Below are 22,845 nucleotides of genomic sequence, written 5' to 3' on the forward strand. Positions count from 1 at the left end.
GTCAGTACCATGCTTTGCTTTATAAAGATTAATTACATTTTTCTTGTATTCTTCATGATAATATCTAAGCGCCTATGGGGCCCTGATAGCAATAGCTTTGGGATTTCCCCTCACATTTTTTCACCACCCCTTATTTCAATGCACATGGTTCTACATATATGCAAAGTTAGCGAGGAAGCCAAGGTCAACACTTCGCTGGCCTGACTCCCCTGCTCTTGTCCTCTATTTTCTGCCTCTCTGTGTTCCACAAAGATGATCAGAATGGTTTTCCCATGAGACTTAAGGATCATAATAGGAACAGGAAACTTCAGAAAATCCTTATTTTCAAATAAAAAAGCTTTTCCAACTCCCGCATTGATCACCATGCAGGTTTATTGTTGTTGGTATTGTTCTCATCGAAACATCTTAGGGATCTAGAAAATCAAGGAAGGAAGGAGACCATTTCAGGCATTTTGGATTCTAAGTGTCTCTGTTTCTGATTATCGTGTAACTTCTGGACAAGTCAGAAGGCTTCTGCAACAAAGGGTTAGATGTGCAAAGATTCGGAAGTATGGGTGAGAGTACTGGAGACTCCAGAAAAGGGACAAAGGGGCACAGGGAAGGAGCTATTTGCGAAGATGCTACAATAGAGCAGCTTATGTTCATGAACTCATTTGATTCTCACCATCACCATTTGAAGGAGGTAATCCTCATTTTGCAGATTCATAAAATGAGCTTCTGATATAAAATTCACACAGTTGCCTCTCAAGCCTGTGTTTTTCCTCAAAGAAAAAAAAAGCACAAATTATTCTATTGCACTGTTTTTCAAAAAGTAAATGTCTGGCTATTTTGGAACAATGGTGTTGAGGCCCAAGTTGTGGTTCAGCATGTTGAGCCAGTGCTGTGGTGGATATTCCATCCCACAGGGGTGCCCTTTTAGTTTCCACCTGCACTGCTTCTAATCCAGTTCCCTGCTAAAGGTCTGGGAAAACAACAGAATATGGTCCAAGTCCCCGGGCTCTAGCTGCTCACATGGGAGACCCACGTGGAGTTCCTTCCTTTGGTCTGGCCTAGCCTGGCTGTTGGGATCATTTGCGGAGTGAATCAGTAGGTAGAAGATATTCTCATTCTCTTTCTTTCTCTCTCTCTACCTTTCAAATAAACAAAATAATTTTTTAAAAGAAAAAGATAAATAAGTAAATATTTTTCTCTTAAAAAGCTCTTTCAGAGAGCTGTCTCTGTGATGTAGCAAGTTAAACTTCTGTTTGTGGTGCTGGCATCTCCTACAGGCATCATTTGTGTCCCAGCTTCTGAACTCCTGCTAATGGCCTGGGAAAGCAGCTGAGGATATCCCAAAGCCTTCGCCACTGAACCCACATGGGAGAATCAGAAGAAACTTCTGATTTTCAACTTTGAATCTGCCCAAGTCTGCCATTGTGACCATTTAGGGAGAGAATAGGCAGGTAGAAGCTCTCTGTCCTTCCTGTCTCTGTAATTCTGCCTCTCAAATATAAACAAATAAATCTTTGGAGAAAACAAACCTCTTACTGAAATAAAATCTACTCTTTCTAAACAATATAATGTAGCTTTGTGATGGAGGAGAAAAAGGTATTTGAAACTACAGTATTGATCAGTTAACTCCGCACATTATATTGGGTTATTACAATGACTCACATTTTTTCTTCTCTCTGTCCTAAGAGGACACTGACAGGAAAAAATTATTACAAGATATCATAGATCTTAGTGCCTTCAGAATAAAAGGTTCTAACTAAAAATACTGTAAGCAAATGATATGAACGATTAACGTCAACTCAAAGTTGTCATCAACGTACAACACGCCAATGGGACTTATCCAAAAATCATGATTTTCTTCAATAATTCAGATAAAGAAAGTAAGTTATTTTACCACTGCCACTCCAGAAGCCCTTGGCTCTTACCAGAGTGCCTGGTTTCAGTCATGGCTACTCTGGGCTTCTGATCTAGCTTCCTACTAATGCACTTATATCTGATGTTGGCATAGGTACTTGGATTCCCATCTCCAATATTCACTGTGTGTGTGTGTGTGTGTCTGTCACCTTGCCTTTCAAATAAATGAATTTTTAAAAATAAATGCAAATCTATGTAAATTGCAACCATTGACTGACACAGAGGAAGTACCATCTAAATAGCTGTTGCAATTAACTCATTCCTTTATTTCCATTAATTCAAGGTTGGCTTTGGCATCTGCTTTCAAAAAGGACCAGGAAAGAACTTCTTTATACCTCTTATACTATGTTCAGAACCTAAGCAGACAGTTGAAACAGGAGTATTCAGTTATGTATGCTGATTTTTAATACCTTAGCTAAAAAAAAACTAGGAAATATATTCAATAACCCAGCATTTTACAACCCAGACACAATTTCATCTGCCATTGTTCATAAAAATGACCTTTCCATATAGCAATAACCCTTTATGCTTGAAGAACCTGGGAAAAAATGAGAAAATATGTCTTTTGAAAACATATTTCACGAACTAAATCTGTCCTTCACAACCTAGTAAGCATATTTTTCTATATTTGCATAGTTAGAATCTGTACATTGTCAGATGCAACAGTAACATTAAATTTAAGAGCTGGTTTATTTCAGTTTCTTGCAACACCTAAGACAAATCCAAACACACAATAAAATGCAGTGTACAAAACATTTAAAATATAATCTATTTGTGTCTGCTTTCATGCCCTTATATTGTAAATGTCTACCACTATTTTCACAATTTATAGAAAAGCATGGTTTATCTATGTTAATTTCAAGTTGGCATTTAGCCATTACAGTGCTTTACCTTCACATATGGTCACCTAGGGGGATGTGTGAAGTTTCATAAGAGGTCGATATCACAGCAAGAATGGAATAACCAGAAGAGCATGAAGGATTGTGAAAAACTGGAGTAATCACAAAAGTTGCTGTGCATTTTCACAGGAGGCAAATACCATGACTTTGCCAGTAATCTGTACTTTAGATTGTAATAAATTGTTCCTGTTTTTCTTTCCATTGTAGAAGACACTAAGTTGGCTTCAGGAAAGCAGGCATGCATGTCATCTCCCACCTCATTTTCTTTTGAGTGTAGGAGGGAAATGTAATACATTGCGTTCTGGCGCACAATAATCTATTTTACAGTTGCATGCAAGAAAACCATCCTAGGAAACCTGGCAATGTAGCATTTCATTCTCTTCACATAATTTCTGTTCGCTATGGTGTTTCTTTCTTTACTGTCATTACTGTGCATTCAAAGGATAACCTGGCTATGCAGCAATACAGCAGATACTTACTGCTACAGTCTTCTAGCCATGAGTGTAGCCATTCTGATTTCGAAGGAAACAGTACTCTTTCTGCAGACTGAGATGAGGCCACTAGGCACAGGTAGCATTTGACTGACCCAAAACATGGGCCAGTAATTCAAGAAGTGGTTTTCAAAATGGGAAGTAAAAAGCTCCAATTTAGTTTCTGTTTTTAAATGTCCTTCATTGACGCCTTTCATGAGGGTATAAGGACTTTTTTTTTTTTTTTTGCTAACATTCTTAAACCCATATTTGCCATCTGGGCTCTTGTTATTTTCAACTCTTTTCTGGACACGTCCACTTAGATGTGACACAGGCAAGCTAAATGCACCGAAACAAAAGTCCTTATCTGTTCTTTAATCCCGGTTCTTTCTAGAATCCCCAGTTCAGCTCAAGCCTTCAACATTCACCTGGTCCCCTCTGCTGCATGACTCTGGCATTTTAAGCCTCTGCCCCATTCCTGCCCACATCCAATCGATTGAATACTGTTGATCGCAACTCCAAATTGTTTCTGGAATCTATCTCCTTCTCTTCATTCACAGGACCATTAATTTAGCCCAGTCCCTCCCTGGTACTTTTCAAACGGCCTCCTAATGGCCTCTTAATAGGTCCCTCTGCTGCGAATGCTCTCCCATTTTCAATGTAGCCTTTATGTGCTAAGCAGAGTTTTCTTTAGGAAGAAAAAAAAAATCTGGATCAAATTCCTCTCTTTCATAAAAGCTGCTAGGACTCATAGGAGCCTATGGGATCAAGACGGAACTCTTCTCAATGGCAGAAAAGGCTCCCAGGCTGCCTTGCCTTTATCCCTATAGCCTTGTGGCTGGGATGCCTCAGGAACTGTTTCTGCTTGTTTGAAACCAGACTACCAGCTAATCCTCCAACCAAGCTCGTCCTTTCTCTGACTCACAGTATATATCATAATCATCTAGGGAGGCTTGTATAAATGATATACATGCCTCCTTTCTGCATCTCAGACCGACAAATTCAGAGCCTGTGCGAGTGGGAGGGCACACTTTGCATTTTCACCAGGTCATCAAGGTGTGGAACATACGTGCTCAATTCAGGCACTTGTTCACACCGTCTCCTTCTGTCCGGAGGCCTCTCTCTTCTCCAGCTCCTCACTATTACTACCATCTCCCCCGCCAATATTCTTCCTGGCTCCTACTCATTTTATAAGTCTTAGCTCAAGCATCACCTCTTCTGTGAGACCTTCCAGGATCTATACATGTAAGTAAATTGCTTTCATGCACTTGTTGTTCTACTGTTTTTTTAAATTGTTATTTATTTTTACTGGAAAGTAAGATATACAGAGAGGAGAGAGAGAAAGTTAGATCTTCTGTCCACTGATTCACTCCCCAAGTGGTCGCAATGGCTGGAGCTGAACCAATCCAAAGCCAGGAGCCTCTTCCAGGTCTCCCACACGGGTGCAGGCTCCCAAGGCCTTGGGGCGTCCTCGACTGCTTTCCCAGGCCACAAGCAAGGAGCTGGATGGGAAGTGAGGCTACTGGGACATGAATCGGTGCCCACATGGGATCCTGGTGCGTGCAAGGTGAGGACTTTAGCCATTAGGCTACCACGCTGGGCCCCTGTTCTACTGTTTTTGACAGCTGCCTACTGTAGACATCTAAGACTTTGCATGTAGCTTGTGGTCTGGGGCATTCTGTTGTGAGAAAGCAAGTTCCTTGCATTTCTTTGCACTCTTAGTCACCATGTTCAAGACAGATATGTGAAAGGAAAGAAGCAAGAGAAAAGAGGGAGGGGGGAAAGCAGTCAATGGGACTTAAAATGGATGTGGGGCCAGACTGAAGGCATAAAAAGCTGTTTTATGTTCGGTTTCCTAGCAAAGAATGCTGCTGTAGTCTGAAGTTGGAGCTTCGTGGTGGGCCTCATCCTATGACATGCCAGATGTTAACTAACCTAAAAATATTGATGTGGCATAAGGGGAAAAACCCACTAGGATGGAGCTTTGCTTGTTTAGGGTGGTGACTTTTTACTCTACCAAAACTTCTGGTAGTCCCTGATAACAGCCCACAAGTGGCGCCTGTTCTTCCCTCACTGTGTTCATGTTTTCTGGGGTGCACCAGTAGCAAGACCATGGAAATGTTGCCCACAGAGTGCCAGGAGCTCAGGCAAGCAAATTGAAGGGTGTGACTTACACAACTGCCTTTCTTAGAGGTCCTGGCAACAAGTTCCTTTTCCTCAGTATGAGCCGATGGCATAGTAACTTCCTATTTGGTGTCAACTGCCAGGTTTTTTTTTCCTGTGTTTAACTGCCACCTTTGAGTACAACTGTTTTCTTGAGACGCCTACAAATTCAAGAACAGTGGTCAATTGAACACATTTTTAAAAAGTCCACTTGGAGGGCAAAAATAGCACCCGGCTTGGGTGTTTAGCATCAGTTTGTGTGAACACATGAAAGGCTCTCCTGTGGCTAGAAACTTCACCCTGGAAAGCAAACAAAGAAGCTACCTGACCTCCTTATACAAAGAGCTCAGTCTCCCAAAGAATCTCTCCCAAAGACCTCCCCAGTCCTGCCACGGTATGTACCCGCGTGGCTAGACAAAGCCAGCATTATGGCATGGCTGGTGTAGCAAGTAGTGGAGGAGACTGTGAGCGAGTCTGTGACTGGGGCTGATGGTCTTCCGGTTGGGGCCCAGGCAGCCGCAGCCCCCTCCTGCCACCGCCAACTGATTCTGCGAGAGCTTTGACAAGCAGTGAAATCGGAACCGGACTCCTTCTATAGGTGAATCAGAGTTTTCCAGCCATCTTTACCTCTCAGTTTTATAGCCCATGGCCAAGCGCAAGAAGCTCAATTCTTTCTTCCCTGAATGTGAACATTTCAAACCAAGAGAGCTTCTACACAGGAAACCACTTAAGCAGCATTGCTCCCACCCACCTCAGCAGTGTCAGGAAGTCAAGTCAGCACGAGAATTGAGCTGGGCTGAGTCTCAGTCTAGCTTCTGTGTGATGCCACACAGAGGATTATGTAAGCCCTCAAAGGTGCAAGATTATTTGGGAGAGTTCGGCAACTACACAGGCTTAATGTTTCTTGATGGAGAATTGACTCAAGTAGCTTTTTCCTCGGGATGCTTTGTTGGAACAATGGTGAGGATACAACATCTATAGGAACCATTATATCATGGTTTCCTATTTGATACACAGCATTGGGAGGTGACTTTGAGGTATCACATGTGCTGTTATTAAAAAGAGCAAAGGTGTGGGGGGTCCTACATGATAGCCTACCGGCTAAAGTTCTCAACTTGCCTGTGCTGGGATCCCATATTGGCACCAGTTCTAGTCCCAGTAGCCCCACTTCCCATCCAGCTCCCTGCTTGTGGCCTGGGGAAGCAGTCAAGGACAGGTCCAAAGCCTTGGGAGCCTGCACCCGAGTGGGAGACCAGGAAGAAGCTCCTGGCTCTTGGCTCCTGGCTTTGGATTGGTTCAGCTCCAGCCATTGCGGCCACTTGAGGAATGAATCATCGGACAGAAGATCTTCCTCTCTGTCTCTCCTCTCTGTATGTCTGACTTTGCAACAAAAATAAATAAATCTTTTTTTTTAAAGATTTATTCATTTTATTACAGCCAGATATACACAGAGGAGGAGAGACAGAGAGGAAGATCTTCCGTCCGATGATTCACTCCCCAGGTGAGCCGCAACGGCCAGTGCTGTGCCGATCCGAACCCGAAGCCAGGAACCTCTTCCAGGTCTCCCACGCGGGTGTAGTGTCCCAATACATTATGTCGTCCTCAACTGCTTTCCCAGGCCACAAGCAGGGAGCTGGATGGGAAGTGGAGCTGCCGGGATTAGAACTGGCGCCCATATGGGACCCCGGGGCTTTCAAGGCGAGGATTTTAGCTGCTAGGCCACGCCGCCGGGCCCAAAAATAAATAAATCTTTTAAAAATGAGCAAAGGGGACCCTTGCATGATTTCATTCCAAATATCAGTACAGAGCCTTGGAACCTCAATCACATATTCCTGTTGGGTAGCAAGTTTCTAGAATCTACCCAGATGAATTTCTTCAATCTGAAAATATTCAGTTCATTGAAGAAACTTCAGGTAGTGACATCAGTTTGCCATTATCCTCTACAGAACACTATGCATTGCAGCAAAATCATTAGGCTCAACATGTGGAAGTCCAACATGCAAAACCCAATCTGTACATTTTGTAAACTGAAGGAAGATTTCGCATAGTTTGATGAACTAACTTCTTGGAAGGCTCCTACAGAAAACCTGCAACATGAGAACAGGCCCCATGATGAAATACTTTTTAAACAAATCATCTTTCTTAGAGTTATTTTCTGTTCAATAATATTTGTCATTAGCTTGCATTTCACTCTGGGAGACAGATGTGCTATGGTTAGTATAAAAGTAACAAAGGAATGCTGCTTTGTTTCCACTAGCTATTTGATGTGGTCCAATATTCATTTATTCATTCTCTCTCTCTCTCTCCAACCTGCCTTGGGCACCCAAACTCCACATTGATCTGAAACTCTCAGGGAACAGTGAATCCCAAGTCTATTTCTTGGTAAATAGTCCCCAATTCAACTAGTATGTTACACACCTTGGCAACCACGGTCATTTGGGGCTGGGGGGAATTGGCCTGTGCTTTGGAGAATGGTTAGCAGCATCTTTGGCCTTTGTCTGCTCGATGACGGTATCAGACCTCTTCACCACTTGTGACAGGCAAAAATGATCAACAGCAGACAAAACTGGCCATGGTTGCGTATGTACCATGGCCTTAAGCCATTGACACCTTTGTTATTGTTTTTCTAGGGCAAGTTTTGTGATGCAGTGAAAAATGCTGGTATTTGTCACACCAGAATCACTTCAAGTCCTGGTTGTTTTGATTTAGCTTTTGATTTAGCTCCATGCTAAGTGACTGTGAGAGAAGCAGAGAACGGTCCAAGTGCCTTGGGCCCCTACATCCACTGGGGAGACCTGGAGGCTATGGCCTGGCCCAGCCCTGGTTATTGTGGCCATTTGGGGAGTGAGCCAGAACACAGAATATCTCTTGCTCTTCCTCTCTTCTATGTCTCTCACTCTGCCTTTTGACTAACCAACCAAATAAATCTTTTAAATGAAGTTTTCCAGACCATTTTTATCTACCTGCACATTCTGGTTATGATCGGTCCATTCAGTTAATATTTATAAGCATAGATAAGTTAAATATTTTACCTTTAGGACAGATGCTAAATTCAAATGATGAACCTTTGGGGGTGTGTTTCGAGGACATCATTTCACTAAGCTTATTTCACTGAGTTTTATTCACTGTTTATTTCATGTATGTATAAGCTTACCTAACACACATGTTTATTAAGTTTTCATGGGCACTCAGGTCACACAAACCAAACAGGTACAAAACGCTATCAAGCACCCAATGGGGCTATCTAGAAGCAAAAGGACCAGTACCTCCCTTCAAGCACTTCTTTCTATCAAGCAGTGTGACTATATTATAATATATTATTAGGCTCTGGACATTTGAAGTTAATATTCAGGTGCTTTTTGTGTGGGGGATGGGAGCACATCACAAGATACCAGAAGTTCTTATCATACTGCTTGGTTAATAATTTGAAAAGTAAAGCTGCTCAGGAAGGGGGCAGAAGAGTGAGTTCCTGGTACTTACAATGGAGTTTTCCTTTTTCATATGCTGACACTTTCACAAGATTTCATGTAGGGCCTGGCAAAGTAGCCTAGTGGCTAATTCCTTACTTGCATGTGCCGTGATTCCACATCAGCACTGGTTCCAGTCCCAGCTGCTCCACTTCCCATCCAGCTCCCTGCCTGTGGCCTGGGAAAGCAGTGGAGGACTGCCCAAACCTTGGGACCCTGTACCCGTGTGGGAGATCCACAAGAGGTTCCAGGCTCCTGATTGGTTCAGCTCCTTCTCTCTGTAAATCTGTCTTTGCAATAAAAACAAAATACTCACACACAATGGAAAAAAGCATAAATAAACCAAGGCAGCCCATGCAAAAACTCAGGTGGTCTCTACAGCAACAACAACAGATGGTTTATTTAGTAGTGGTAGACACAAGTGAATTTCAAAAGTTTACTGAGCTCTCAAAAGCAGCATGTGTCAGGGGTCCAGTTCCCCAAAGTTTCCTTTTAGTCTCCTACAGCATTATATAAGTCCCATGCAGAATGGTAAGGAGGAGAGCCACTTCTCTCATACACTTACATTTACATGAGCTGCTCCTAGGTAGTTCTAAAATGAACATGGCTGGAAAGAACTCAGGAGAAAAAAAAAAAAGACAATGAAAGATGTAACACACAATAAAGTAAACAATATAGAGGTTTAGTAAGAGTAGTACTCGAGAGTTTAAACTGGTATCAATGAAACAGTATACCTATTACACACCTGCTTATCTTAGTGAAAAATTTTGGGGAAACACACTCATTCATTCATTCATTCAACAAATGAAGGGTCTACTCTGAGCCATGTTGTGGGTTTGGAGGAAATGTGCCAGAAAAAAAAAAAAAAGACATGTTCCCCAGAGAACTGTCGCTGAATCTGAATTATTCTCCTATAAGAGAAGCTGTGTCTTTGGCCTCGAGGACCTAGATCATCTTGATAAGCAGACAACACAAAGGAAATACATGAAATCATGAGAAGAAAGCAGCACAGTGCCAGTGCTGCTCCCTTCGCGAGCACTGTGAGGAGGCAGCACAGAATCTTGGGCTCACTCCAGACCGCTACCAACACCTGCAGGGAAAGATGAAGCCTAAGACACATCCCCGGATGTGTCTTAGGGCATTCCAGGTTTTCCCGGCAGGCTGGCACTGTTACGTGGAAGCTGGGCTGGTGGAACATAGAAAATACACTGAGGCCTATCATCTAATTGGAAATAGAGTCTGGTCTTGAACTAGGAGTCAGAACAGTGCAATTATATCCTTTATCATCGTTTAAAACAAACAGAAACTGGGTCTGGCACTGTGGTGCAGTAGACTAAGCCTTTGCCTGCAGTGCCGGTATCCCATTTGGGAGCCAGTTTGTGATCCAGTTGCTCCACTTCCAGGCCAGCTCCTTGCTAATGGCCTGGAAAAGCAATGGAGGAGAGCCCAAGTCCTTGGGTCCCTGCATCTGCATGGGAGCTCTGGAAGCTTCTATCTCCAGACTAGCCTAGCTCCAGCTATTACAGCCATTTGGGGAGTGAGTGAGCAGATGGATGGAAGCCATGTCTCGCCTTTTCTCTCGGTAACTCTGCCTTTTGAATAAAAAGAAAATAAATGTTTAAAAACAGAAACCATATAGGTAAGCCCTTCATTAGTTGCAGGAGCCCGAGTTTCAACTCCCTGCTCTACCAGGCAGTAACTGTGTGCTATTTGGTTCAAATGATTTCACCTGGTAGAGCCTTTCCCTTCAATTGCAAACTGGTGTGTGTTGGGGAAGGCGAGGGTAGAAGACCCTTGGGGAGATTCAACAAAGTAGCGATCCCTGGCACAAAGAAAATGACATCCACGAACTACCACTACTAATGTTGATATTCGTATGTTGTTCTCTGAAAAAGATTAAAAATGAAGAAGAGAAATACTTGTCATATGTCTCCCAGAACCCCCAATTAGGTGGCAAGTGCAGAGGGTTGGGTGTGGGTATAAACAATCATTGCCTGTACAGACTCCTTACAGACTGCAAGGTTTTTGGAACTGGCACTTGGCTACTGCATTCTTAAAATGTAATTAACCTCCCGTGCCCTCCCAAAGGTGTTTTCATAATGAGACTCTTGCGAATGAAATGACTATCTGATACTGTTGTTAGCTGCATTAGGATACTTTCAAAAGAGCCTTTCTCACCCCCCCCCCCACACACACACTGTGGAGTGCCACAGAACAAGGGGAGGAGGCAGGGAGTGGCTGAGACCAAGGCCATGTGTGCTGAATTCAATAAAAAAAGTCCTGCTAATGATCCAATCTCATTTCCCTTGCCTCTATTATCCTCATTAATTTGTCTGCCTATACACCATCTGTTTTCCCATTTCTCCTCCCTTTCACGTGCAGAACTTGGGGTGGGGACCTCGAGGGGGGGTAGGAAGCCCCAGTCTGGCACACATCCAACTGGTAGCCCTAGAACCAAGGGGGAGCCTCAGGCTGGAGTTACCTGAAGTATGTCTGGGGACAGGGAACCTGGAAAGCAGGCGTGTGGCTACGGATCCACCCAGGGCTGCGGCCTACGGCTGGGGCGACGTGTAGGCGGGAAAGCGCTAGCGACTGCCGAGCCGGGGGCTCTGCGTGGCCCCACCTTCCAGCAGGTCGGCGAGCCCGGAAAGAGTTTCAACACTCTACAAGTTTCAACTCCAGACGTCTCCGACGCTGCCTGTGTCCTAGCCTCGCATGCCTGCCTGCAACGTGGCCGCCAATGGGACGCCCTCGTCCCGCTGGGCCGTCCCAAACTCTTTGGCTCTCACTCCAGACTCAGCCGTGTTCCCGGTCTCCCCGTCCCTGGGTTCTCCCCGCCGCGTGCCGGGAGAGGCTTCCCGTTCTCGGACTCCCGCAACCCCGGGCAAGCCCCTTTGCTGCCAGGAGCCTTAGCTCCGCCGACACCGCCCGGCTGCTGGGCGGGGGCAGGGCCAACGGCGGGCCCGCCCCCAACCGCCTCCCCGGCCAGGCGAGCAGGCGGGTTGCTGGGGCGCCTCCACCTCCTCTTCCTAAAGCGGCGAGGCGCAGACGAGCGGCATCACTCGAGCCCAGGTCCCAGCCGCCGCTCCACACAGCGCCCCGCGTTCAGGAAAAGGAGCAGCAGCGGAGGCGGTGGCGAGAGCAGCGGGCAGGCGCCAGAAAGGTAGACTGAGTCCCCGGGAGCTGCGCTGCCGACCTTCCACCACCCAGCCCCGGGCTCCGCGCCAGCAGCCTGGTAACCCCACTTTTTTGTGTCCTTCCAGGCCCCGGTCGAAAAGCCTGCGAGGGCCGCCGAACTACTCCCGGAGGAGGAGCCAGTCGGAGCCCCAGACGCAAACGCCAGCGCAGGAGCCGTGCGGAGCAGCAGTCGTCTTCATGGCCCACTCACCGGTGGCCGTCCAAGTGCCCGGGATGCAGGTGAGGAAACCAGGCCTCCCCGCCGTCCCCCACGTGACTGTCTGGGAACCCCGGGTATGTTCGTGCTCGGTCCCGGGGACGAGGGGCGGCCCTAGGGCTCCAGGGCTCCAGGGCTCCAGGGAAGGCTGGGCCAGACGCCCTGGCCAGGTGACCCCCGAGTAGGGCTCGAGGTGTTTCTTGGCGTCTAGGCTAGGTGGTGCTGTGCGCTGAGAAGGCGAGGAGGGACGGGGCGCGCAACTCGGTTGGAATTGCTTGTTGGAGATGATGAAAATAGGCCAGAGACACCTGCGCCTACTAACCGACGCGTTTGGGGATTCAGAGTGGGCGATCTTAACCTGGGAGAGCCCTGGTTTGTGGGGCAAAATACAAGTCGCCCTCTCTCCGTTGTCGCTCCCCCCCACCCCCGCCTTAGGCGGACACACACACACACACACACACACACACACACACGTTGGGGTGGGGTAAGACCAGGGGCGGCGATGGCTTTGAATTCAGCTCTTCCTGTGTGTAAATGCGAAGACCCAGGGTGACTTTTTTTTCCCCTTTCGCTGCAGATGTTTAAGGGTAAAATCATACCTAAGCTGTCCAAGCTGGCCCAGCCCCCAAAGGTGCTGTGAGAAATGCAGGGTTCCTGTTTAGAGTGAGATGATGGCCTCCTAGCCTCCTCTTCCTCCCTTTCCCACGAGAGGACTGTTCCATGTGGCAAAGGAAAATTACTGTGCTAAGGCAGGGGACCCAAGTTCGTACTGCGGCAGTCTACCCAGCCTCCTCCACACACCCCCTAATATATAATATATATATATAAAGAAAAAGTTATGTGGACTTTTTATGCCATCGCCTTGTTAAGTTGCTGCATTTCATACTGTTCTGCCAACTCCAGATCAACTAACTTAAGGCATTCACGTGCCCATCTCCGCTAGATAGCCCAAACAACTCCTTTATGTATAGGTCAGATGCTAAAAACACGAAAGCCTCAGACCCTCGTGGTCTGCTAAAAATGTGAGAGTAAACTTTTTCAAGTTCAGGCAAGTTGTGGAGAGTGACAAATAGTGTGTGTTTCTAGTCAAAATCAAAAGCGATTTGCCTTGGGACCTCAGCTTCTTGATATATGAAATTTATGTTATTTTTTTATATATAAGTAGCAGTTCATCTCATTTGATGCAGTTAGTGGTTTTTAAAATCCTTTTCCAAGAAAGGACTTTCCGTAGGACACTTATCTAGCCTAGGTCTCCTGGTGTGTTTAAGAACCAGGTCTTTCAGCTGCATTTAGAGCCCTTTCTGGAGTCCCAGGAAGTTGGCGCATGTTTAATAAGGGGGAGGGGATGTGGCTAGAGAAATGTAACACAGAAAATGGTAGGGTGTTTTTAAGGTTAATCTCTTCCAGTTTTGCGAAGTGCCTCAAAGTTGTTTCTTCCCTGGCTTCCTTGCCCCTCCTTCCCCTCTCTTCCCCCATCAGTGGCTCACATCCCATTCATTCACCTCTGTCTTTGGTTGTGTTAAGAAAATAGCAGCTTGCAAAGTAATTGCAGTCTGTTCTGATTTGGAAGGAAGTGGGAACTTTCTCCACCGCTCTCTCCCTTCTGTTGTATTGAGGGTCTCAACTGTGCCGCTGTGAAGTTTGCCGCGCAGGGTCTCCATGCTTCGGTCTTTATTGTGTTTGCACGCCTGCGTGCGTGCGTGCGTGCGTCAGCACAATACCACCGACTCATCAAGTTTGTGATGGTGGGGGAACAGTGTACTGGGGAGAAAATGGTTTTTGATCTTGACTGAGTTTGTATGGATTTTATTTGATGTATATGTATTCTGGTCTGTTTGATTTCTGTAGTTTAGGAGCTGCTTGCTAGCCGGCATTTCTTACTGCTCCCTACTTTTAAAAAATGTTTGTTTCAGCTGCCTGTCTTGAATTTTTGAGTCACAAGGTAGGTTAGAATGTGAATCGTCTAGTATACAAACTGTTCCTCTCAATCTATATCCTCTAAGTATTATGATCACTTTGTTCAGCCTTGTTTTCGTTGCACAGTCATCTCCACATTAGCAGAGAAGGGAATGCTTGTCATTCCATCTTAGTGAACTCGTACGTCCCTAATTTTTTACTTCCATTATCTTTCTTCAACGCTTGGTACAACATGAAGGTTTTGCAGTAGTTGAACTTGTACAATACCCTAAAAATAATTACATAGCAGGCAGTGTGATTTTTGAATCCAGGCTACTTTTCTATACTTTCTGCAAAAATATCACATGTGAGATGCACAAGTGTATTGTGTGTTCATAAAATTCTCAAGTTTTGTTGAAAAATCATGAGGGCCTTTTAGAACAGTAAGAGAGCTTGAGTTAAGCATGTGTTCTTGAAGAATGATGGAAAAATGATTTTTCCAGAAATAAAAACAAAATTCTTTCATCCATAATGTTTTTCTCTGAGGAGAGACTCGACGCAGAAGTCGGGCTACCTGTTCTATCACTTAAGACTTCCAGCATTATTGACTTTCAAACAAAGAAATTTCTGTTGCCACTACCTTAAAATAGAAAAGAAACTTGGAGTAAAGAAAGAAAACCCAGGATTTGATCCAGTTGAAACTCCTCCTCATGAATTGGTTATTCAACTTCATTTTGTTGGTATTTCTTAATATTGTGGTAATGAACATTTTGCCACAGTTACACCAGTGGGGAGGATATGAATATTTAGGTATTTAACCTGTGCATAGTTCATTAGTGCATAACTAAAAGAATTTCCGAAATGGGAGGTGAACTCTTAGAAAATATTTAAAGTACAGTTTTTTTTAAAAATAATAAAGTGGCAAATCTGTTTCCACTGGAATATTTATTATTTAATGTTTTAGAACCTCTTTTTCCCTCTGAGTTTTCAGTTATAAGTTGTATTTAAAGTATTTCTCCTTGGAACTTCCGTTGGTAGTTATGAAGACAGATACTCTTGATAAATGTTTCATAAAGTTTAGGTGGGAGAATAAATGTTGGATTAGAGTTGCAAAGATTATTGTATGAATGCTTTTAAAAAAGTTTCTGCTGAAGAATTTCCAATTTAACCTTTGTATATCTTTAAAGGAACTTAAGGTGGTACAACTTTAAAATGGTTTTTGAGATTTGAAGCGTAGATGTAGTTTAAGGATTAATGAAAACCTTATTGAACACTTTTACATAAGAGGTGTAAAATATTGCCTGGCCCTGTGAATCATGTTCTGGGTCTTGGGAAGGATATTGAAGTACAACATGACGTCACTCTAAATATTTTTAAATCTTCCTGAAGCATTAAAGCTGTGTGTGAACTACAATGTAAAATCTGCACACTTACCTTGAGCATAATAAAAGTTTCTGATTGGAAGTACGAAAGGTGGCTAGAAGGTAGGCTGGCAACCAACTATTGTTAGACCCATATAGGGAAGGGAAGAGTGCAGGTAGAGACGGGGAAGGGCACACCTGTGAGCAGATGTGCATGCACGTGCAATCTGTGAGAGCAGGAAAAATCATCTGGGCTGTCTTGAGAAATAATAGCAGTAACACTGGGAAATTGGATCAGGTCCAAACTATGGTGTTCCTTGAATACTATGGGAGGATTTTTGACTTTTGAAATGGCCTTTAACTTGTGATGGTTGCTATTGAAATAATATGGGGGAAAGGGCATGGAGAGGGTGGAAGGGGAAACCCCTGAGCCTAGGGAACTGTATCATGAAAAAGAAAAGTTTAAAAATAGCCATACAACATGTCTGACTTAGGGACACTCAAGGAGCAGTTAGCGAGCTAGCTCTCCAGCTTGGACGCAAAGAGAAACTGGAGCATGGACTGACTTACAGGCAGTTTGCTCCACAAGGGCTATTTCAATGGGATAGTCAAACTCTGTTGATGCCTTGCTTTGGCAGCTTGCCTTCTGTATGCATAGTACTGTGGTTAAAACAGAGAGACTTCCAAAACTTAATAATCAGTTAAGCGAAGAGGGAGTCTAAGCCTTTGTAGTGTTGTGTATGGCATATGAGAGAATTATTCTAGATCTGCCAGAAATTGGGCTGAAATGATGAAATGCCAAATCTGAGAGGGAGTTAATACTTTGCATTCTACACTTGTGGAGTTGGAGATAACATTTGATGACCAAGTAAAACAGCTCAGCAGATAGGTAAAGGTGTGGCTCTGGAACTTCAGTCATTTACGAGTCTTTTACTGAGCATGTACTATATACCAGGCACTTGGCTCAAAAATGAAGGCTGGAGTCACCAGCAAAGGGGAGATTACTAATTTCTGAGAGAATATGTGGATGGGAGGGAGCACCCTGATGACACACTAAACAGATTGCAATAAAAGGAAGCATTGCCTTAAGATGTATGGGAGGATGCAAGCGTGTGTAGAAGTAGAGGGGGAGTTAACTGTGGGGATTCTTTATTTGCCTGTAACCAAGAATCCTTCGTTGGACAAGGAATTCAATTTAGTACCAGAATCCGGTATGAGGAGTTCTACCTCCCCTTTCCAACCTTTGGAAGGAACTAATTGAATTTGCAATTTGGGGAGAATATTTGTGGAAGGCATTGCTTTTACTTTGTTAAAAGCAAAGCATTATCCTGGTTGTCGAGTGGCTGATAAAGGAGTGTGGAATATGCTAATGACAAATGGCAGAAGACAAGCTGGAACAAAATGATCAGTGTCAGCTTGTACCCCCTTAGGGGTGGGGGGGTACTAGAAGCTTTGAAGTTAGACTAGAGATTGTTGGGAGAGTAAATAGGAAGTGGAGATGCCTTGAAGAATAGCTAAAAATGGGTCCATCTTGTACTTCCCTGGCTTGAGTCATCAAAAATGACATAATCTTACTAGTACTTAAGAATCCCTGAATATTGTGATGTGCTGTGTGTGTGTGTTTATGTGTTTTATTCTGCCTTTAAGACTGGCAAATGGTAAAAAACTTCCCCTAGTTTGCCTCTATGAAAGGTTATTAGATAAATTAGCCATCTCCTGTGCAGTATAATTTGAGCTACTTTATAAAAGTTGTCATGATGTATATATGGGAAGTTCATCCTGATTTCCAAAGTCTCCATCCTGCCTTCTTCATGAACCTATTTAGAATGTCCCATTTCTTGTCTATAAGCAGGGGACCCAGCACCATGGCTCAATGGCTAAATCGAGCATCTCATATGGGCTCTGGTTCATGTCCTGGCGGCTTCACTTCCCATCCAGCTCCCTGTTTGTGGCCTGGGAAAGCAGTCAAAGACAGCCCAAAGCCTTGGGACCCTGCACCTGTGTGGGAGACCCGGAAGAGTCTCCGGGCTACTGGTTTCGTATTTGCTCAGCTTCAGTCATTGCGGACACTTGGGGAGTGCACTTTCTGTATCTTCTGTCTATAAATCTTCCTTTCCAGTAAAATAAATCTTTAAAAAAAACCTATGCAGGGTCATGCCTGATTAAGTACTTGGATGGGAGAAATGTACCCAGTTTCCAAGCATGTGTGTACCTACTGCCAGCAGCAGATCAAACTAGTCGTTAATTTGTATACTGCCTTGGATTTTTCCCTAATTATGTGTGTTGTAGTTGCCTCCTAAGCTAGTTTGTAGATTGCTTGGAGGCAGGGAGCCGGCATCTTGTTTCTTTTTACCATTAGGTATGAATCATACTTAAAAGTGCTGCCTAATAAGTGTGCTACAGACTTGACATTCTCTAACTTCATTTCAGTTCTGCCTTCCAAAACTGCTGAGGGAGAGAGCCCCAGCGCTTGCCTAGAAACCAGTGCTGACTTTCCATACATTTGTGGCTTTGTGGTCAACAGCCTCCTCTCTGCCCCCTACTCTATCTCCTCGTCCTTTTCCCTCCCTCCTAGTTGTAGTTTCCAGGCTGTTCAGTAACCTCTCTTACTGATTGGAATATCCCTACCTCTACTCTTTTGCCTCTGTCCTACCCTTCTCTGTAAAACAAGCAAAAAAAAAAAAAAAAACTTTCATGTCCCAGAAGTCATATTAGGAAGACTCTGGGAATTCCATTGGTATGAAGGTGCTTTTCATTAGTGGCTCAGCATGAGACCTCCTCTCTGAATGTAACCCATTTTTGAGGGAATAATGCCATAAAGAAATGGGTATCTAGCTCAGCGTGGTAGCCTAATGGCTAAAGTCTCCACTTTGCATGTGCCAGGATCCCATGTGGGTGCCGGTTCATGTCCTGGCAGCCCCACTTCCCATCCAGCTCCCTGCTTGTGGCCTGGGAAAGCAGTCGAAGACGGCCCAAGGCCTTGGGACCCTGCACCCCTGTGGGATACCCGAAAGAGCTCCTGGCTTCAGACCAGCTCAGCTCCAGCCTATGGGGCCACTTGGGGAGTGAACCAGCAGATGGAAGATCTTCCTCTTTGTCTCTTCTTTTCTCTGTAAATCTCCCTTTCCAATAAAAATAAATCTTTTTTTTTTTAAAGAAATGGAAATCTAGTAAGAGAATTTCAGGCATCTTGGTAAGAGTTTTTGACTGAATTCAGAAAGAGTGATGAGGTTGCTAATTTCACTTGCTGCTAGAAAAGGGAGTGAGGAGAACAAGAATCAGTGCTCTTATTAGGCATGATGCATTTCTTGTGACTAAGACTCAAAGGATTGCCATCATCGGTACATATAAACTATGTCGCTTTGAAGATTGACGGCCTGGCCCGTAGACTTGGCCTGGTCTAGCCCTGGGCTGTTGTGGCCACTTACAGATTAAATCAGCAGATGGAAGATCCCCCTCGCTGCCTTCCTACCTACCCATCTGTGTGTGTGTGTTTGTGTGTGGCTCTTGGCCTTTCAAAGAAGGAAATAAATAAACAATTTCTCTTGAAGATTGCTATGAGGTAACTTGCTTTCAGAAGAACCAAAATGAAATACCCACAACTCAATTTTGAAATGTTTATATATTTTTAATTTGTGAGGCAGAGGAGAAGAGCCCTATCCACTGGCTCCCTCCCCAGCTGCCCATAAGGCTAAAGCTAGGGACCAGGAACCTAACCCAGCTCTCCCATGTGGGTGGCAGAGCCCAGTTCCTTGAGCATCACCACTGCTTTCAGAAGCCAGAGCTGGATGTGGAAACTGGGCACTCTGCTATGTGGGACATAGTCATCTTTTTTTTAAATTTATTTTTATTGGACAGTCAGATATACAGAGAGGAAGAGAGACAGAGAGGAAGATCTTTCGTCTGTTGATTCACAACCCAAGTGGCCACAACGACTGGAGCTGAGCCAATCTGAAGCCAGAAGCCCTGAGCTTCTTTCAGGTCTTCCACAGGAGTGCAGGGTCCCAAAGCTTTGGGCCGTCCTCAACTGCTTTCCCAGGCCACAAAGCAGGGAACTGGATGGGAAGCGGGGCTGCTGGGATTAGAACTGGCATCTATATGGGATCCCAGCGTGTGCGAGACGAGGACTTTAGCTGCCAGGCTGTCGTGCTAGGCCCAGGACATAGTCATCTTAACTGGTAAGTTCGATACCCTTCTTGCACAACTAAACTATTCACCAAATCACTTGGTCATCTGTTATTGTAAAAAAAAGGTGTTCGTTTCTTATTTGAAAAAATAAAGAGGGGGAGAGAAGAGACATCTTCCACCCTCTGGTTCACTCCCAAAATGGCTGAAGCCAGGAACTCCATCCTGGTCTCTCACATGGGTGGCAGGGGCCCAAGCTCTTGGTTCATCTTTGATTGCCTTTCCAAGAATGTTAACAGGGAGGTGAACTGGAAGTGGAGTAGTAAAGACTGGAACCAGCACTCTGCTATGGTATGCATTGTTGCAAGCCTCAGCTCCCCAACCATTCTGTCACACACTGCCTGCAGACTAAGGTATGTGGTGGGGACTGCATCTTTGAATTAATGTTTGTTGAAGTCAAGTATTGGAGACATAAGCTAATCCCCCTCAAAAGTGCTGTGAAGTAGGACCAGTGTAAGTAAATTCAAATTTGGATTTAAAAATAAAAAGGGTAGGCATTTGGTGCAGTAGTTAAAACACTGCTTCCGTTATTGGAATGCTTAGATTTCAGTCCTGGCTCTTCTTTCCCTTCCTGCTTCCTGCTAATATATACCCTGGGAACCGGCAGGTGATAGTTAAGCACTTGGTCCCTGCAGCCCACACTGGGGATCCAAATGAAATTCCTGACTCTTGGCTGCTGTAGGGATTTGGGTTGTGAGCTCTCACTGTCTCTTTTCATTCAGTCTCCCTGTGTCACCCCGCCTTTCTATGTTTCCTCGCTCTTCTCTTCCCATAAATATTAAAACAAAAAACACGTAAAACAGGAGCTGGTGTTGTGACCTAGCTTGTAAAAGCACTGCCTGCAACATTGGCATTCCGTATGGACACCGGTTTGAATTCCAGTTTCTCCACTTCTTATCCAGATTCCTATGAATGGCCTGGAAAAACAGCAGAGGATTGTGCATGTTTGGGCTCTTGCCACCCAAGTGGGAGACCCGGATGGAGTTCCTGGCTCTTGGCTTCAATCTGGCCCAGCACTGGTCCTTGTCACTATCTGGAAGAATGAACCAGTGAATAAAGATCTGTTTTTCTCTTTCTCCTTACACACACACACACACTCTCTGAGAGCCCTTTGAAATAAATGAAAATTAAAAAATAAAAGTGTGAGTACATTGTTGACCACCCCTGCCTCCATGGACATTGATTGTCCATCTCCAAAACTTGCTATGACTCGGGCAAATCACTTGATGTGCATGTTCAGAGAAGCAGGAACACATATGAATGGAGCAGAGGTCCTGTCTTCTATGCCTGCCTGTAACCCCTCCCTGTCCCCCAACTTTTCAGCAGTAGACATTTTCATGGGGCTAGAGCTATAGGATGCTGCTGAAAACTGACAACAGCTTACTGTCTGCTCCCTCATTTATTGTAAGATTACGGATTAGAGTGTTTCGTGCCTTGGAATATCAGATTAGCCATTTGTACGGCACAGTTTAGGATCATCTGGCCAAATTAGAACAAAATTGTAGTTTGTGTTACTGGGTTCCAGAGTACACAAAATTGTAGACGGGTTAGATGAGAGAGTTGAAAATAATTCTCTTTAAAGGTCTCCACTTTCCCTCTTGTTCTAGTAACTTCAAAAAATGTACTGCTGAGGAAATCTGAGTCATTGTGTTTTTGTATTTTTCTCATGAAAAGACTTTGGATCTTTGTGATCCTTGCAACAGATACTGTATATTGTTAGTGATACCTTTTTTTATTCCCCTCTCCCTCTTTTCACCTGTTGGGAGTGGGGACTAGGAATCTGTAAAACCTATTAAGTTAAAGTACAAAGGAATGAAAGAAGTTGAGTTAATATCAACCATCGTTGGATTTTTTTTCGGTTTGTTTATTACATCACAATAGGGTGTCTAGTCAAAGACTAACAGTTGCTTTGAATTATAAAAGCGGCTTTCCACTATCAACTTAATGAAGTTCGCTGGATTTGAAATCCATATCACACTAGATGTGTTAAGGAAATTTCTAAGCATACTAGTGAATTATTCTACCAGGTTTCAGTTGCGCCTGGTAACATAATCCTGGGAGTAAATTTTTGGCAGGTGGAGGAAATACTTTACGAACATCTAAGAAGCATCCAGATTTTTCTTTGAAAATGCATTTTATAAGTTGCTCTATTAGTGTGGTTTTTCAGGCTCCCACCCAGTCTTCCATTAGACTGCTTTGAGACATTGCCACTTCACAGTATGTTATATTAAGGGTAGGCTTAACTGCCTGACCCAATATGGTATAAATAACCAAACAGTGGTGACGGGGAAGGCTGGGCAGCACAGATAATTAGCTAGGGTGAAAAGTTGTTATTAACGCAAAAAATTTGAGGGGAGTTGTTTCAGTAGAAACCATAAAGTCTGACTTTTTGCTGCATGCCTCTGCATCATCAGTATCGCTGCCTGCTAGACCTAGGAGAGTTTCTAGATGCCTTGTTCTCAATTTCCTGCTGCCTGCCTTAACTTTCAGCAGAAGCACAAAAGAAACCAATCAGCAAAGCATACACACATGCTACTAAGTATGGTGATAGAAAATAGAACTTTGACCTCTCGTGGTTAAAGAGACTATGGTTGCTGTGTCTGGCAGCCCCAGGGAAAGAAGCATATTTCAAATGTATGCTTTTTAAATGTTAGTGACCCCGTGGGAAAAACGGGCTAGCAAACTCATTAATTAGAGTCCAGTTGGCTCCTTTTGTTTTCATTCAGAAGCTTTGTTTGAAATGAGCTCAGAGCCTTTCTCTATGCTTATCAGTAAAGAGTAATATATTGGGCTTGCCCAGGTTGGTCACTGGTGACCTAGGTTTAATGTTTTTACACATTTTGTTTCATGAGACAACTCTGATTTAAGCTGGAAAATGATTAACAGCAAAGTTTGGAAGGTCTGCTTTGCATAGAACAAAGAGCTTAAGGTCTGTCTTTGAGGTATAAGAATTATACAGAGTCCCTGACCTCAAGAAGTTTATATTCACTGGTGTGACCAGATTGACAGTTAGAAATCTAACAGTACAGAACAATAGGATGAATCACTAACAAGATGGAATCTGATATGGATGCAACCCAAGGAGACTCAATCGGGATATGAAGC

At 44.1% G+C, this 22,845-nt stretch overlaps 1 protein-coding gene across 1 annotated transcript in view; it reads left to right on the forward strand.

Moving 5' to 3' along the window:
* Window positions 1-11,939: 11,939 nt before the first annotated feature.
* Window positions 11,940-22,845, forward strand: part of STK26 (serine/threonine kinase 26) — a 57,353-nt gene continuing 46,447 nt past the window's right edge. The window contains exons 1-2 of the mRNA XM_004587703.4: window positions 11,940-12,067; window positions 12,168-12,321. Coding sequence (XP_004587760.1) covers window positions 12,280-12,321 — 42 coding nt within the window. The 5' untranslated portion in view covers window positions 11,940-12,067; window positions 12,168-12,279. The remainder of the gene's footprint in view (window positions 12,068-12,167; window positions 12,322-22,845) is intronic.

The sequence above is a fragment of the Ochotona princeps genome, chromosome X, assembly GCF_030435755.1.
Source record: "Ochotona princeps isolate mOchPri1 chromosome X, mOchPri1.hap1, whole genome shotgun sequence".
NCBI classification, from domain to species: Eukaryota; Metazoa; Chordata; class Mammalia; order Lagomorpha; family Ochotonidae; genus Ochotona; species Ochotona princeps.